The sequence below is a fragment of the Acanthochromis polyacanthus genome, chromosome 12 (assembly GCF_021347895.1).
Source record: "Acanthochromis polyacanthus isolate Apoly-LR-REF ecotype Palm Island chromosome 12, KAUST_Apoly_ChrSc, whole genome shotgun sequence".
NCBI lineage: Eukaryota > Metazoa > Chordata > Actinopteri > Pomacentridae > Acanthochromis > Acanthochromis polyacanthus.
In genome coordinates this window covers 25,016,286-25,034,122 of record NC_067124.1, presented here as the reverse complement: position 1 = coordinate 25,034,122, position 17,837 = coordinate 25,016,286, and the positions used below count along the sequence as shown (strand labels likewise).

At 38.5% G+C, this 17,837-nt stretch overlaps 1 protein-coding gene across 6 annotated transcripts in view; it reads right to left on the bottom strand.

Moving 5' to 3' along the window:
- sema6e (sema domain, transmembrane domain (TM), and cytoplasmic domain, (semaphorin) 6E) overlaps positions 1-17,837 on the bottom strand; it is a 172,768-nt gene that overhangs the window by 19,538 nt on the left and 135,393 nt on the right. For all 6 annotated transcript variants that reach the window (XM_051956794.1, XM_051956795.1, XM_051956793.1 and 3 more), the window contains 3 exons: positions 14,401-14,478; positions 1,979-2,037; positions 1,438-1,488 (listed from right to left, as the gene is read on the bottom strand). In XM_051956794.1, the coding sequence (XP_051812754.1) occupies positions 1,438-1,488; positions 1,979-2,037; positions 14,401-14,478 (188 nt within the window). The remainder of the gene's footprint in view (positions 1-1,437; positions 1,489-1,978; positions 2,038-14,400; positions 14,479-17,837) is intronic.

The following is a 17,837-nucleotide window of genomic DNA, read 5'->3' as shown; positions in this document are numbered from 1 at the left end:
CTTCCGTTAACAAATCTGTACATTTTGCTGATTATACCTAAATATTTTTACTTTTCAGTGTAGTTTTAGTACTTGAGGTTTGAGTAGTTCCTCCACCACTGCCTGTCTCTGTCTATTTAGGTAAACATTTAGTAATTACATGAATTAAAGTAAGTACATTGTCTTTCCAGTGAGGCTAGCACAGCTACAGCCAAACAGCACATTCCAGTTAAGGAACATGGTGATGTACACCAGTGGGTTTGTTGTAGGAAGTGAGACTGTCCTGGAGCAAGTACCAGTCTATTGATGAAAAAAAGGAGTAGTAAAGTTACTTTTATGAGCTATAATGTGCCTAGATCAGCATAATAGTTACTTACAGTCTGGGTGTTGCGTTAACTGTCATAGAAGAGAATCGAGGAGTCACTCTTCTTGTAATGTTACTACGTCGTTCTCCTGAACTATTCATAGCAGAGGTGTGTGAAATGATGCTTACCACAGAAATGAAACACAAAGCTACATGAAGTAATCATAATAGTGACAGTGGTCTCTATTTTGGTTTCTTGAATATTTTAGGGTTTACTGGAACAAAAGCAGAATAGTGGAGCTCAATCTGGTCCTCCTAAAGCCTTTTGTAGCAGCATATGGTAAATGAAGATGGTTGGTACAAGACACTCACAGTTTGTGCTGTTCCTCTGCTAATCAAGCATCTGAGGAAAAGCGGAGTAGGCTAACTGAGAATAATGCTCGACTCAAGATTTATTAAGACAAATGCATTAGGAGGAGGGAAGATGTGGATGCATTCAACTTGTATGACTAATGGCACAGAGGAATAGCACTGCATATATTTGCAGGACACTGGTGCTCGTGTGAGTAAAATTTGTTTAAAAACCTGTGAATAGAAGTGCAACTAAAATGTCTTAATCAGACTTATTGAAACAGTTCTAAGATGGGACTGACATCAACTTCAACTGAAATTTTGCAGACAGGTTAAAAACATCTATTGTAGTGAACTTACTGAAGTTGTGTATGCACACAGCTTAAAATAACAGACATTTTGGGTTCTCTGATATATTCTCCATCAAAAAATTAAACAAAAACTATTAAAACAAAACTTTGGATTTGTTGAAGTGGTTCTTATTTGTGTAACATTTTATGCACTTTTGGTAGAAGTGATTCAGGTTCCCGGCATCTGAAATATTTCATTTTTGGAATAAAATGTATTTGAAAATTCTCTACAGTCAGACCCAGGTTGCAAAATAAAATGCCCAAACACATAAAAAAAAAAACATAGAATCAAGCTAACTAAAATTTCTGGGTAGCTTTTGTTAAAAGAAATTTCTTGGATGCAAGACTGTCTGCTGAGTTTAGTTGTCTAGCATTTGCCCTGTTAGTGCTCAGTGGTGACCAGCAAAATCAAGTGAGGCAAGTAAATAGAAACATAAAGGCATGTTCACTGACCATACGCTGAATCTATTGCCGTGTTTTGCTTGCGAGTGGTCGCCAAGACATCTAGAGAAGACAGAACAATGCACAACATCATCAGTGAGTGTAGTTTATATTTGTTAGGAATCCTGCTTTCAGGGCTATAATTCAGTCATTTCTGACAGCAGATAAGGACTGTTGAATTTATCTTTTTTTGTGGTTCTCATCACATCCCAGACACGTGCAAAGGATCTATAAACAACCCACTTTGTCTTACAAAAAACAACACACTTCGATGAGCATATGCTTAATTAACATGGAAAGATTGAGAACAGTATTCCAGCAGGGATTGCGAATGTGGGCAGACAAACTACTTTTCAAGCTCCTTCAATATGAACTGAATGGCTGCCCTAGCTGAAATAAATACATCTTAATGCTTCATTATAATTCGTTAGAACTGCAGTCACTTGTGCCTGCTGCCATCAAGATCTGATAACAGTTAATAGTTTTTTTTCCCCAATCTCTTTCTTTATTGCTTATGTGAATGACTGAGAGTAAATAAATGCTTCCATCTCACCGTGGCAGGTATCAGGATGCTGATGGTAGCCGTTCTCCACGTCCTGTTCAAACCCGCCTCTGAAGACAAAGAAACAAAGACACACACCCACACACACACACACACACACACACACACACACACACACACACAGCAACAAAGACAAAGAAGCCTGTCAGTAAATTTGCATCAATCCATTTCACTGGATGTCCATTTCTAACAAAACACCTCTTTTCAAAATTGGTTTTTCTCACAAGGACAGTTTGGAGACAGGGAGCCAAGTGCACCGTAACAAAATTTAATTTGTTTGTGTCTGGCTGAGGTCAGAGTGTCTGTTGGTGGGACAAGAGGGTGGTCAGACCTGAAAGGATAATCCAACCTCAGATCTTCCTACAATGTTGAATACCATCAATTTTGTGGTGTTCAGCAGATTCCAGGAGTTATTCTGTGATGAAAGGTTGGAATTTACTTTTGTATGTCCTTGTTTTCCCTCAATCTCACTCCACTGCTCGTACTTAAATTAGTCATTTCCCTCCTTAGAGCCTTGTCTGTGCACAGCACTTTCTGTAACAGCAGTCTTTTAGTGTACTACTGCTGGTGAAATTGGTACCTACAGTTTGCTTTCTCTGCAATCATTGCCTCATTGGATGACCGTCAGTGAAAAACAGTCAAGTTTTTCACAGTAACAGACACCAAAGTCTGTCATTTACTACTAATATTTTCATAGAGAGATTTTATGTTCTTAAATCACTCTGAGGCTAACGGCATTGGAAATATCTTGACAAGTCATCTGCATTCAAAAGAAATTCAAAGAAATGAACCTGGACAATGAAGTGTTGGCAATGAAAGCTGTGTTTTTTGCTGATTTCTGAGAAAAAGAAGTACAGAGAGTGCAGATTTAAGAAAAGAACACAAGGTTTTGTTAACAACACTGTTAACTACTTCACTGTTGTATGCAAAAGCTGAGTGACAAAGCACGTTTTTGTTTCTCCCCGCCCTCTGTATCTACCGACTTTTCACATCTGGGTGAATTTGTGTACCGTGTGAAATCTAATCAATTCAACACAAGAACTGAGCAATAGCTTAGCAAAGCGAGAATCAAACGCTCAGTCAGGTCAAATAGGATGCTTAAAAAATGTTTTCATTCTACATTTTCTGCCCATCTAAACTTGTGGCTATGTAATCCAAGTTCTCTTAATTCACAGTTTCAACAGCTCCAAACTGACAAGAAATTCTAGATTTTCTGCTACTTTAATGAAAATGTGCTGATGATTGAAACACTGTTCTTTTTCTTATACTGTAGATGAACCATCATTCCCCTTCAGGTCAATCAGAAATCAACGACTCATCCAGGTGCATCAGTCTGAATGTTTAGTAATGAGATTTAGCCAACACACGGTGGAGTGGAAGCCCTTCGAGCTCAGCAGAGCTTCACATCAACGCCAACAATCCTCCCACTCGTTGTAATGAACCAAATAAAATACACAGAGGCTCATATACTGCAGAAGCTCAAGCGTAATGATCCAGTATCCACGAAGAAACACTTTGTACAAGCATGCAAGCACGCCTACTCTATAACAAACCAATTAGTTCCTTATATAACCTAAACACAAAAATACATCTCACATGGATTTTATGCCAACACAGTCTTCCAACACCCATCTGTAATTAGCAAGCACACACACTTAAGCACGCACTCTGGATACACCTAGTTCTAATATAAACATTAATGTCTGAAGTGAAGGTAGAAACAACTGAAAATCCAACAGCGATAATACTGAACTCAGAAGGGAGACGAAATCAGCTCAAAGAATTAATCATTTCAGTGTCTTTACTGTTGTCAATTGTCAAGTTTAGGGATGTAAAACCTGCAGCAAGGAAGCTGCTGAGCTCACAAATACACACCTGGTGCACTAAATTATACCCTCTTACAAAAACCCTGACTCTCTTATATTAAGGTCTTATGTTTCCTGAGGAGGGAGGGAGTCAGTGTAAGACAGGAGGTGATTATCAAATCAAGGAAAGGCAGACTAATGCACAGTGTGGTGTTGAGAATATGGGAGTCTGTGAAAGGACAAACTGTAGAAAAAAACAAGATATATCTTTAAGTGATGTATTTTTATAGCTTGAGAGCAGTGGTGTGCTTGACGTTAAACCACCAAGACACAGCCTTAAGCTTTTTTCTTTGATATCAGTCATAGTGAAAAGTTTTGTCTGTTCAAACTTATATATGGATTCTGTACAGCACTCCCAACTTTTCTTTGGTTCATGATCGCCTAAAGCGGAGCTCCAGCTTACTACTTGAAATCCATTGTTAACGCTACAATTCTAAAGGTTCTGATCAGTAATCATTTGTACTCAGATTGTTTTATCAAACAGAGGAGGCCTCTGTTTGAGGCCTGAAGGAAAATTCAGTGATGAGAAATAAATGCTAATGTTGATCTGCAGTTTGGAAACTGCTGGTTTGAAGCTTAAGGCTGGCACTGAATCACAAGCAAGCTACTATTTTATTAGCAGGACAGATACATTAGCCAAATGTATATTCAAATTTAGCTCAAATTTCAAGTTAGTCTTTAGAAAATCTGAATGAATGTGGCTCTATCCACAAACAGAAGCAAATATTAGGAGCCAGTAATTGAGATAAACCATTATTGGTGACACTGCTCCAGCTAAGACCATTAAACAGAGTGCAACAAAATAACATAACTAACAGAGCCCTAGTCAAACCCTAATGACAAAAAAATTATGTGGAAAAACAGTATGTTATAGTTTCTACGAGTCCAAATTCAATTTGATTTGTCCATTTGGTTTTACATATTTGGATTACGTTATTATATGTATATATATCGTAATTGACTTTGGGTCAAATTACGATTAAAGGTGCAATATGTAAGATTTTGAGCATAAATTAATATAAACTGCAAAAAACTATCTGCTGTGTAAAGATATGGTGGAGTTATTGCAGACTAGCAGAGACTAAAGTCACACTTCTGCTGTGTTTTGTAATCTGAGCTTCTCTGTTCTATGTTTTAGCAGCTGGTGCATGTTCCTGTCTTTGACTTTAACAGATTATACCGTTTTTCACTTCAACTGCTGGCCTTTCCTGCACTCAAACATACTGGGAGTGACGTCTTACATTGTGTTGGAAAAGCAAAAGTGCAGTCCAGCTGGTATACTAAACATCCAAAGAATTTGGAGAATTTCATTTACCTAATTTATGGACACGATTCATACCAAGTCAATGTGAGTCTTGACAACTGTTTTGAGGTTGTCTGTTCTGTTACCTTCTGTCTGTTTCCACACATGGGTCCCCACTGGTTGGACAGAACATGGAAACAGACCACAAAGAGCAGAACAGAACAGACATGAGCAGAGTGAAGGAGAGATAGGTGAAGTGAACATAATGTCACTTGCATTAAAAACGCTATGTACTTTACTATGTTGGGGTCAGCTAATGGTTGTGATTGGATCATTTTTTGTTTGCTCTTGCACACACAACCTTACTGTAAATGAAAGTAAGTGAAGGGTCTCAGGTCACATTCAATAGTTCTGAAAGGCTGCACAAAGAACCTTAGAGTTAAACCAGCATTTTTGGCTAAGCTTAAAAACATGCTGTAACTGGAAGCTGCTGCTCTTTTTTATGTGCAAATTGACAATGGACTGGTTACAAGTGTGAAACTCGGACAGAAACTTTTCACCAGTTGATGTAAAACAGTCTGTAAGTGTCAAACCGTGCACATACCTGTATCATGTAGTCAGTGAGAGTCAAATATGATGTATCAGTAAGCTAGTGGGGACACTTTGCAATAAAGCAAAGCTTGTACACAAGAGTTATGTTAACTGGATGACAGGTCACTTTTATATTTATAATAGCATGCAAGACTTGGGGATACTCTTCACAATAATTGACCTTCCTTGGTGTTTATACACATGAATAAGCAGCTGATTATAAGGACCATCAACTAAGAATTCATCTTGCTCTGCTTGACTTTCCAAAGAACTGGCTGACTGCTTTTACCAACAAAGCTTTTCAGTTGGGGTTCATGTCCTTTAGTTGGCTCCATTACACTCTTTTTAGTTTACTGCAGCCCTAATGCTGCCATTTCAGTTGTTGCCAGTTTTGCTCTGACCTGACCAAACAAAACCAAACTAAACAGTCTGTCCACCTGGTGAGGTGTGTGATCATTATTTGCATTCTGGCATTGGTGATAAAAGAGCTATACACTTAGTGGCTCAATATTGATTTGATTTAGAAGGTCAGAATTTTAATTTAATTTTGTCTTAAATAACATGCCACACAGATGAATCCACATAAGGTGAGAATCTGTGCAACAAATTAACACATCTAGATGAAAATTCATAAACAAGATAAATGCAGGCTCAGAATGATCAGAATGTGTAGCCACTATGACAACATGAAGTACTGCATGAATACAGATGGAACCTAAAGATACGAAAGCTGTGCAGTAAGAAATATTTTTTCATTGATCTGAATTACCACAATGTGAGAGTAACAACATAATACCAACAATACTACTAATAAGCACAATAATAATTATTTAATTTTTAAAAATTGAGATATAATGTGCTTCCGGGGGGGTGGGGTGGGGTGGGGGTGTGCAACATCCACATAGCAGCTGTTATTTCCTCAAATGGGATTACACATAATGACTGTAGAACAGATTCTAACAATGACTGGGCATTATAACTGAACAGCCAAAGCTGAATTGTGTCTGTTCTAGTCTGGTAGTCAGTGAAATTATCATCAAACATCCATCCTTCATCTCTACACCACGCAATTGTCATTAGGGTCACGAAAAATTTAGAATCACCAATTAACCTGAGCATGTGTTTGGACTGCGGGAGGAAGTTGGAGTACCCAGAGAAAACCCACGCACACACAGGGACAACATGAAAACGCCAAGTAGAAAGATCCTAGGCCGGGACGTGAACCAGGGATCTTCTAGCTGCAAAGCCACTGTGCAGCTCTCATCATCAAACAGTGCCATTTATTTTGAACCACTTTCACACTCACACACACACACAAACACACACATTGTGATCACTGGAAATACATACTAAAGAACAAAAGTGTATTAATCCACAGCTGAAAATAGTCCCTAGCAAATTGACCATTTACTCCAGTTTGAGCAGTGTTTGCAAACAGTGCTGAAGAAATTATTAAGCCTACCAACAAATAAGACGTTACAATCAGCTTGGAGGTGAGTGCTGCAGACATGGTAGAAATGTTGGACAGTAGTGAGAGACAAATGAAATGATGTTTCATGGGATTTGTCAACAATAACCCAAATATACAAATCTTGGCAGCCTCATTCACATAGGTGTTGCTTGGTCTGCATAGCTAGCCTGTTTATCCATTCTAGGATCCTTATCCAGCCTCTGTCCTTGTCTTTTGTTTTTGCATTAAGCTGTGATTACACTAAATGTATTATGTATGGCACATGAACTAAAAGACCCAGAAATGGTCTGAAATCGAGCTGTCCAGTCACACAATCTTTCAACGTGAGAGACGAAGAGACAGAAAGAGGGCTGTCAGTCCTCTGTACTCTCCCCCTCCTATCTATTGGATCCACCACAAATCAGTCTTTAAAATTTATGCCACCTCTGGATGAGAAAGGACTGGGAGGGAAAAAAGGGACTGATAGTCCATGAAAAGAATGATGTGAGAGAGGACAGGGAGAATGAGACAGGCAGAGAGAGAAGGAAATCCCAGGAGGTGGATGACTTTTGAGCAGCTTCATCTTAAACTCTGGTCAGAGTCTTTCTGCTCCTGCCTAATTCATCTCATCACCATCCCTTTACCATCCTATTTCCTTTTCTCCTCTTACCAGCTATTCCTCACCTATACGTGCGTACATATATTTATATATAGTATATAAAAGATATCTCTTAATGTCGACTTTACATCGGAGTCAGACACAAGCAGCCAGAACAGAGCATTTCTTTTCCTGAATACAAAACCAAATGAAAAACAGATGTTCTGCACTCTGGAATCAGACTGATAAAACTCACTCCCCTCTTCCACTTTTTCCTACTCCCTTTCTCTCTTGTTCATTTTGTCTTTCTTTTTCCATCTCTTTCCATGCATTGCTTGCTCCTTATCGTTGTCCTTTCTCCTAGTTTCTATCATTTGTTTCTCCTCTTGTTGTCTTTGTTTTGTCTCTGCTCATACTTCTCTCTCTCCCTTTCTCTGGCAGGGCACTGATATTGTAGTTGGGTTTGGACAGGATATTTTGGCTGATCTCTTTCAGGTTCTGGTACACTGGTTTCCAGTGCGGTTCTGTCCCGCACGCTAAAGACCACTCATAAATCAAACCTCAGCAGTAGCTCTGTGTGCACTTCGCCAGCGTGAAGCCACATCGGCACTTCCTCTCTCGCTGAACTCACGGGGACCATCCAGTGACAGCTACAAACCCCAACCACATGCCCAGCCCTAATCTAAATGTCACCCATTACCCTATACTTAATTCTGTTCCTGAAACTCTTTAAAGAAAACAACAAAATGAAAAACAACCTTCTTAATCTTGCTGGCCATCTTTCATGCCTCATTACATCATCGTTTTTAATAAACCAAATTATATTTTCTATCAAAATCTCATTACTTTTAGTTCTTCAAAGCCAAGTGTCTTAAATGATTATCTCAACTTGTACCAGGAGGCACAAATGACACTTCCAACCCATAAAAACTTTCCATGTCTAAACAATGCTACCTCACAAATTAAACCTTCACAATAATCATTCTCAACAAAAATCAGATGAACCACTTCATCCTCTGAATGTAAAAACTATTTTATCTTTCTTGTGTACAAAAGTTCCAAAACCCATCTTACAGCACCTAGTAAGACTACCTATTAAAATGTTATATTTTAATCATTTAGTCAGTTCAGAAATCAGTTTAATACCTACAAGCTGTGATAGTGAAAAGCTTAATTTATGGGACTTTTCCTTGGCTGGGTGCACCGACTTTCTGCAATCTTGTCATGACTATGAGGTTGCCAGACAACCAGCTGTTTCCAGGTTATATGCTAAGATAAGCTAACCACTTGGTGGAATCAGCTGGTTGTCTGGCAACCTCAGAGTCACAACACTTCAGGACGTCACAGTGGATGGCCAAAAACCTGGCTGGAAAGCGAGTAGGTGGTTCATAAAAATCTACTAATTCACACACAGCTCACCACACAAAGGCTGAAAACACAACAAAAACAAGTCCAAGAACAGCAATATCAGCCTCTCTCAAATAAGCAAGTATAAGAGGGCGCACAGAAACATGTATTTAAAAAAATAAATTTAAAAAATCCCATTACCCTCTGTCCGTGCGAGGGCAGGGAAAATAATATGTCTGGGTGGCCAAGGAAGAGATATGCAATAATTCCAGGTCTGCACATTTTCAGCTGTCAAAATAATCTATTGGAAGTCAGTTGACAGTAGAAGTGTTGCTCTCCCTCCCTCTCTTTTTCTGTCTGTGTATGTGACGGGCTAAATGCAGTGTGGTGTCAGTCTACAGCAAACTCCGCACACAGCAGTTTACAACCAATGTACACAGAGGTAAAAGCAAAAGAAAAAAAAAAACATCCGGAGATGTGATTTAGCAGCAGGCTGTACATCAACCATACAGGGACACGCAAAGTCCTTGACTGTCAGGAGAAGAAAATAGTACCTTTAACTGCCCCAGCTCCTCCTCCTCCTTCTCTACCCTTTACTGCATCCGTCTATCTGTCTACCTATTCATCCATCCATCTGTCCATCCAACCACCCATTCATCTTTTTTCACTATTTTGCCAGACAGTGCGGCACACTGCTGCGTGATTGAAACACATGCAGCCGAACATCACTTTTGATTTTATGACACAGGCTTAAAGACAGAGAGAGGGTGAGAGAAATGGATGAAGAAAATATAGGCAATGACTGACCTGTTGCTTGGTTGAAGTTGGCACAAAACTGTCACTGCCAATGATTGCCTTGTATTTATCATGCTGTTTCTATTCATTAGCTCACACGTTTATGTATTCTGCTGTTTTATGTGGTGCAACTACTGTTCTGTGGTTGTTTTTTGTCCAACTGCCCAGGGGCATATCGCTAATATAGTGGTTTATAATGGATGTGAATCATATGTCTTGTGTAATTTTCCTTTCAGATAACAATACGATTATTAATACAAGGTTTCATTATATGACCCTCTTTCTGTGCATTAACCAGAAAGCTGCTGCTTATCTGTTAATGCAGACTGAGAAACTGTTTTCAAATAAATGTTTTTTTTCCTTTTCTGTGTCCCTTAATTTCTTACTTTGACCAAACAAGCAAAAAACACCTGGGAGTGAAATGTCCTCTATTTCTGTACCTGGACTATAATGCTACTTTTCTCAACTGTAAGTGCATTTGGGAAAATACAAAGGTCAACCAAAACCAATGCCCTACCTCACAATTTTAAAGAATGATCTGCACAACAAAGTTAATGGATTATTCCTGTGGCCATGCTCCACCTCTCCACCAGTTTCATGAAATTCGGTTTGGTGTTTTTTTAATAATTCAGCTGGCAGACAAATGGCACTGAAAGCATTACTTTGACGATTCTCTGCCCCTTTGGTGAAAGTAATAACCTCGCTCTCTGTCTCCCTCTACATATACACATAAACAAAAAGCCACCAATTTCCCATCATTGATTGGTGATCTCCATCCACCTTGTCCTACTTTTCGGCTCGCTGAACAAGCAATCACACAAATATCTGGTGATAACATCAGTTTACAGGTCAGATACAGTATTCACACGTTGAGTACAGCACATTAAAGAGCATAAAAACCAATGTGCACATGTCAACCTTTGTCATTTTAGGTAGTCTGTTTTGTGATTCTTATCTTCAACATCAAACTAACACGTTTTTATGTGCTTCATGTCTTGGTGGTACTGCTGGATCAGCTTTAAAACACGTGCACCGCTCCACACTTACAGAGGCTGTGAAACTGAAGAATATTCTACTCTCTAAAGACCTCTGTGAATCTGTCTCTGTCTATCCATCCATCCATCCATCCAGATTTTCAACAGCAGGTTTTCTAAGTGTGGATGTCAAATGGATTCCTTCCACTTCACAGGAGCAAAGAAGTAGCCATAATTTTCATTCTTCCAATCTACTGCCAGTTCCTCCTCCACACTGCCTCTTCACCAACAACCAAATTATCCAAATCCAATGTTGACCACTTATTAATAAACAAGATGGAATCATTTTGTGGGTCTCAAATGGGACCAGTGAAATGTTTCATTATAAACTGCTGATCAGATATTCATCATATTGGCGTTGTGTACTTGTCTCTAGATTAGCAACTGATTATCAAGGGGATGTTGCCCCAGCAGGTCATGCAGGTCAATTTGTTCTGGGCAGGTTTGAACAATGCACTTGAGGAGTAAGAGGAGATATGAAAATGATTGCTTCTGCACCTGCTTGGCAACGCATTATTGACAAAGTTACAAATCTGTCCTCTGTGACTGTGAGTTAGAGAACTAATAATGTCTTTATGTTGCTGTGCCCACCCATGTGCTTTCAGACTGACCAAACAGCACAGTGGCTGATCTCACTAATTAGTACAACTTCTTCTGGAAAAGAATTAACAGCTGAAACCTCCTGCTGCTGGAGTGTTTGATTAGAAAGCAAATCTACAGTTTTGTTCCTTTGTGGTTCATTATTACAGACAATGAATCACATCGGGCAGAAAATTAGTGCCGCATCATTAAGGGGCTGAAACTTGAAGTATATTTAACTTTGGGTCACACCCCAATCAGTGATGTTACAACTGGTGTTTTTCCATAGACTCTTAGAAGAAAAAAAAAACATTCGACTGGGATGTAACTCATTGGGGTGCAGCCAGAAGAGCAAAGTCAACAAAAATTTAATTACAGTGTAGCTCTGCTCTCTATGATAAAGTGTTGATTGGCCCTTGATTAACCAAAACCAAGTCCTTGGCAGATTATGAATCTCTGCAGTTTCCCCTTTTATTTCCCCATTTAGTATCCATTAATTCAAAATTATGTTATTAGTGATTATAATATTCTTTTTTCTCTCATTTGTTTTGGACCTTTTGTGTTTTTCTATGCCTTAACCGTATACATATACAGGACTGTCTCAGAAAATTAGAATATTGTGATAAAGTTCTTTATTTTCTGAAATGCAATTAAAAAAACAAACATGTCATACATTCTGGATTCATTACAAATCAACTGAAATATTTCAAGCCTTTTATTATTTTAATATTGCTGATTATGGCTTACAGCTTAAGAAAACTCAAAAATCCTATCTCAAAATATTAGAATATCATGAAAAAGTATACTAGTAGGCTATTTAACTAATCACTTGAATTGTCTAAATAACTCGAAACACCTGCAAGTGTTTCCTGAGCCTTGAAAAACACTCAGCTTGGTTCAGTAAACTAAACACAAGTATGGGGAAGACTGCTGATCTGACTGCTGTCCAGAGGACCATCATTGACACCCTCCATCAGGAGGGTAAGACACAAAAAGAAATTTCTCAAAGAGCAGGCTGTTCACAGAGTGCAGTTTCAAAGCACATTCACAAAAAGTCTGTTGGAAGGGAGAAATGTGGCAGGAAACGCTGCACAACCAAGAGAGATGACCGCAGGCTTAACAGCATTGTGAAGAAGAGCCGCTTCCAGAATTTGGGGGAGCTTCAAAGACAGTGGACTGAAGCTGGAGTCCAGGTATCAAAAGCCACTGTTCACAGACGTGTCCGGGAAATGGGCTACAATAGCCGTATTCCCATGGTCAAGCCACTTCTGAACTCAAGACAACGGAAAAAGCGTCTGACTTGGGCTATGGAAAAGAAGCACTGGACAGTTGAAGAGTGGTCCAAAGTCCTCTTTTCAGACGAAAGCAAGTTTTGTATTTCATTTGGAAGTCAAGGGGCCAGAGTCTGGAGAAAGGCTGGAGAGGAGCAAAATCCAAGTTGCTTGAAATCCAGTGTGAAGTTCCCACAGTCAGCGATGGTTTGGGGAGCCATGTCAGCTGCTGGTGTTGGTCCACTGTGTCTCATCAAGTCCAGAGTAAATGCAGCTGTGTACCAAGAGATTTTAGAGCACTACATGCTTCCTTCTGCTGAAAAGCTCTATGGAGATGATGATTTCATTTTCCAGCATGATCTGGCACCTGCCCACAGTGCCAAAACCACCAGTAACTGGTGTACTGACCATGGCATTACTGTCCTCGATTGGCCTGCCAATTCCCCTGACCTGAACCCCATTGAGAATTTGTGGGGTATTGTCAAGAAGAAGCTGAAAGACACCAGACCCAACAATGCAAATGAGCTAAAGGCCGCTATTGAAGCATCCTGGGCATCCATAACACCTCAGCAATGCCACAGGCTGATTGCCTCCATGCCACGCCGCATTGATGCAGTAATTCGTGCAAAAGGATTCCCAACCAAGTACTGAGTGCATTAATGGACATTTTCAAATGTTTGATTTTGTTTTGCTGTTATAATTTTGTTTTTTTACTTGGTCTGAGGAAATATTCTAATATTTTGAGATAGGATTTTTGAGTTTTCTTAAGCTGTAAGCCATAATCAGCAATATTAAAATAATAAAAGGCTTGAAATATTTCAGTTGATTTGTAATGAATCCAGAATGTATGACATGTTTGTTTTTTTAATTGCATTTCAGAAAATAAAGAACTTTATCACAATATTCTAATTTTCTGAGACAGTCCTGTACTTCACCATCTATAATTAAGCATGTTCTGTTCATACCTTACATTGTTCTCATCCATGTTTGACACATTCATTTGAGAACTAGATTTGCAAAGAGTTAACCAGGATCTTGCATAAAACAAACAGCTTTTGGATCAGGTGACTCAGTGAAATGGGAACACAATCTCCCACTTTATCGTTGTTTCTCACACACATTTGAGAGTCTTCAAATCCACTAAGAATATGGTGCTCGTTTGCTGTCAGGGTGCTCTTCTATAGACTCCACAGAGCACTTTTATTTTGAAAGATGAGCAGGAGAAACAGTTGCAGTGAAACATGGTTATTGTCCCCAGTATGTACACAAATGTCAGCAACTGTGTGGAATCAAAATACAGTTACAGGCAAAATAGACACTTACATGGGCTCTTAAAATATGACTGACAATTTAAAAATTCATGGTGTTGATTGTTTTGCCAACACCAAATGCTTGAGTCACAGCATTAAAAAAAACAAACAGACGTCCTATAATAATATATCACTACTGTTGTGCTCCACATAAGAATATGCGATATTAAAGGAAACAAGGTGCAGTCAACACAGTAGTGAAGCAGCTTAGACTGAGCTTCAAGTCAACCTTCACCTGATGGTTGCTTTGCTGTTTGTGGTGACATTTGTAAGTTCTCCCCTATAACAATTGTAATCTGGGTGTTAATCCTGAGTGTGTGTGTGACTTACTTGAAACCAGGTGAAACCGTGGCACAGCTGCTAGACTTGAGCCAAATGCAGTAAGGGTCCCGTGAAGACAAACAGCTCCTGTACACCAGACAGACAGACAAGATAGTTAGAGATGGAAGGAACTGGAGAACAGGATGTGTGAAGAACACCGAGTTCAGCGGATGTGAGCTTGTAATGAGACACTACCCTGTCACAAACGAGTCCGATCACTTTCTTCAACTCTGTCTTAACAGATGGTAGACATTCAAAGGTACCTATGTAGCTTGGTATAAACCCTGTGATGGGAAATCTAGTCACTCAACAGGCAAGGACAGGAAAGTCAAATAAATACATTCAATTTAACATGAAATTGCTGCATTTCCTTTTCAATAACTGTACTGAGAACATTCACAACGTGTTATTTACCAAGTATATCTAACAGACAAAATGAAAGCAGCATGAGTGAAACTGCAGTATAAATCTGTATATCTCAACTCTTCATGTGACCCTTTTTATGCAAATTAGCTTCGTTGTTTATAAAATCTGCTGACATACAGCGATGTGTGATATTTAAATATATTACAACTACATTTTTATGTAGGCTGGATAATTACGCATATGTTTTGCAATTCACACATCAGCATTTCTTCAGTGCTACTATGTATGATTACAATATATAATTAGCTATTTATCAATGTGCAGTCACAAAAATGGACTACCAAGTATCCTGACATTATTGCATGATTCTCCACAACAGAGATGAATGTAGATAATCATAAAAAAGAGACACACGTTAGATCACAATCAGATTAGTTTTTGATTAGATTGTGGGTTATGGACTTGTTTTTGTTTTGCTGTGGTCATGAATGCATAAAAAGCGCTGTGTTTTGCACTTATTTGCATTTCTTACAGGCTTTAAAGTCCTAGTTCACATCTGTTGTGATCATAAGTATAATTGAAATGTTAAACTCAGGGGAAACAAAGGCCTGTTTTTTTTTTTTGAGTTGACAAACACAATTGAAAAGAAACATTCAGTAAAATTAGAAAATTCAACCTTCATATTCTATGGTCAACACTATTCAGCATTAGCCTTGTCCCAGTTTGTAATGTTAATTTTAACATGAAATGCTTTCCAGAGATAAACCATTGATCCTATCCTTATTCAAAATAACAATAAAAACCAAAACATTTGCTGTATGAAAACAGGAATGTTATTGGAAATCCAGGTCTAAAATGGATTGTATCCCTTCACACATTTAAGCAAAAACAGTGTAGGTCAAGTTCCTCTTTACCCCCGAGAACCCTCAAATCTGCCAGTGGCTTTGAAAAGCATATTATCTTTTTTAAAAATTACATCATTTAACAGAGGCAGAAACTGTAAAAACAGAAAAGATAATCTCATCAGTGACATGGGATCCCTTCAATTACCTAGACTCTCAACTAGACTAGCACAAATTGCACAGAAAATTCTGTGCTCCTATCACTCGTTACTGGCCCATGTCATTTGTTTTTTGATGTGGATAAAAATAAAAATGTAAGCAGGAAAACATTAATAGTATGGAGAGTTACAATATTTACCAGGATGGGGAACATTTATGGGCACTTGGAAAAATGTACGTGTTGATTACAATTTCTTTTTTTACTCAAAGACACTCAGTTTGTTTCTGAATTACGGCATTCAAATTTTATTACACCGTATAAAAAAAACAAAACGTTTTGAGTTCTAACCATGGTCGTGCCATTACCATAGCAGTAGGATTTTATCTTGCAGTGAAAACTGAGGGCAAGTAAGTAAAAATGTGACAAAAACATCCCTAAGGCACTGCTTGGGGTTCAAAGAGCAACATAATAGCATGTTTTTGTTATAATAACTTAGTTGCCTGGTGACAACCAATAACTATCATGAATATTGAAGCAGTTTCCAGTTTTAGAATTAGAGGTAGTCTGTTTCCATTCAGACTGCATCTTTAAGCCAGGACCAGCTACTTGGCTGATGATGGCCAGAGGAGAGCAAACATTTTACCACCAGTCTCATGTTTGCAGTCAGCAGACAGGTTTATCATCTCATTTTACTTACTGCACTGCATGTCATCTTTGTGATTTAGTGAATTATACGATGAGTAGATCCGTTTTTCTCCTCCTTTAAAGCGGTCAGCATTCGGCTCCATCAATAGCCAGTAGTTTCAATCCGTACAGTAGAAAATCCCAGCAGAACCACAACATTCAGTACTTTTCTTTCACTTAAATCCACACTTCAGTTTTGTTGATGAAACTCTTCCACTGATCTGCTGTCAGTCTCTCTGTCTCTGTTTAACTCAAGTCTGTCGATTTTAATTCTTCACCTCACAGATCTCATGGCCTTCACTGTGCCACTGTGCAACTGAAAAACAAGACTGGGTGTCAGTGAGAGATGAACAATACTTTTCTCAGCTGCAGAACTTTGAGAGTCTGTGGTATTCACCCAGCAGCGCCAACACAACAAGCCGGAAGTACACAGTGACAAAAGAATAACAACAAACAATATTAATGCCTATCTGCTTTTTGTGTCGTTTTTAGCCTCTTTTACTGAATAATACTATCAGAGGTAAAAGTAAACAAAGAAACAAAAAAACATCTGCAGCTTGCTGGGGCTGGGTGGAAACTCATGTCAAACCAAAACCTTCAAGGCAGCCAAGGAGGTAGTTTTAATGAGGATTCTGTGACCTGTTTTAGACATCTAAAATTATTTACAACTATCTAAACTGAGCACGCAGGTGTGTGCATCTTGATCCCCAGTCTGTAAGAATTGTAGAGAAATCCCACTGACAACATATCAGTGTGCAACTTTAGAACAGAAGAAAATCAGGTTACAAACTTTTCTCCCCCCTGCTACGCCTGCAGCTGGCAACTGAATATAAGTATATATATATATATATATATATATATATATATATATATATATGTGTGTGTGTCAAAGTATTAAAAAAACTATTTATGAAACGATTCTTTTAACTTGTTTTTATCGGAGAAAAAGACAACAAGAAAAGCATCAACTTTAACTCAGTGGGAAAAGCCGTCACTGAGAAGTTAAACCCAACTTAGAGCTTCTAATAAAAGTAAGAAAAAAATCTTCCAAAATGACAAAATACAAATTATTAGCACACGTCATTTATCAGTACCTTCCAAAACAGCAGTGTCTGTGCTATGTCAACTCAACCATATACCCTGACCTCTCCTCATGTCGTCTTTGAGCCATCAAAAAAAGTTCAGATTTTCCACCATGATTGCTGCCTTGTCAAATAAATGCATGCATATATATTCACTGAATCTGAAGCTTCGCCTGGTGGCACAACCAGGTACTATACCTAATGCACAACAACCTTAAATCAGGTAAATTAAGGGGCATTTTTGAATCAATGATTAAGTATTCACAAGAATAAATATACATATCAAAAATGCAAGTGGTGTTGAATTCTTTT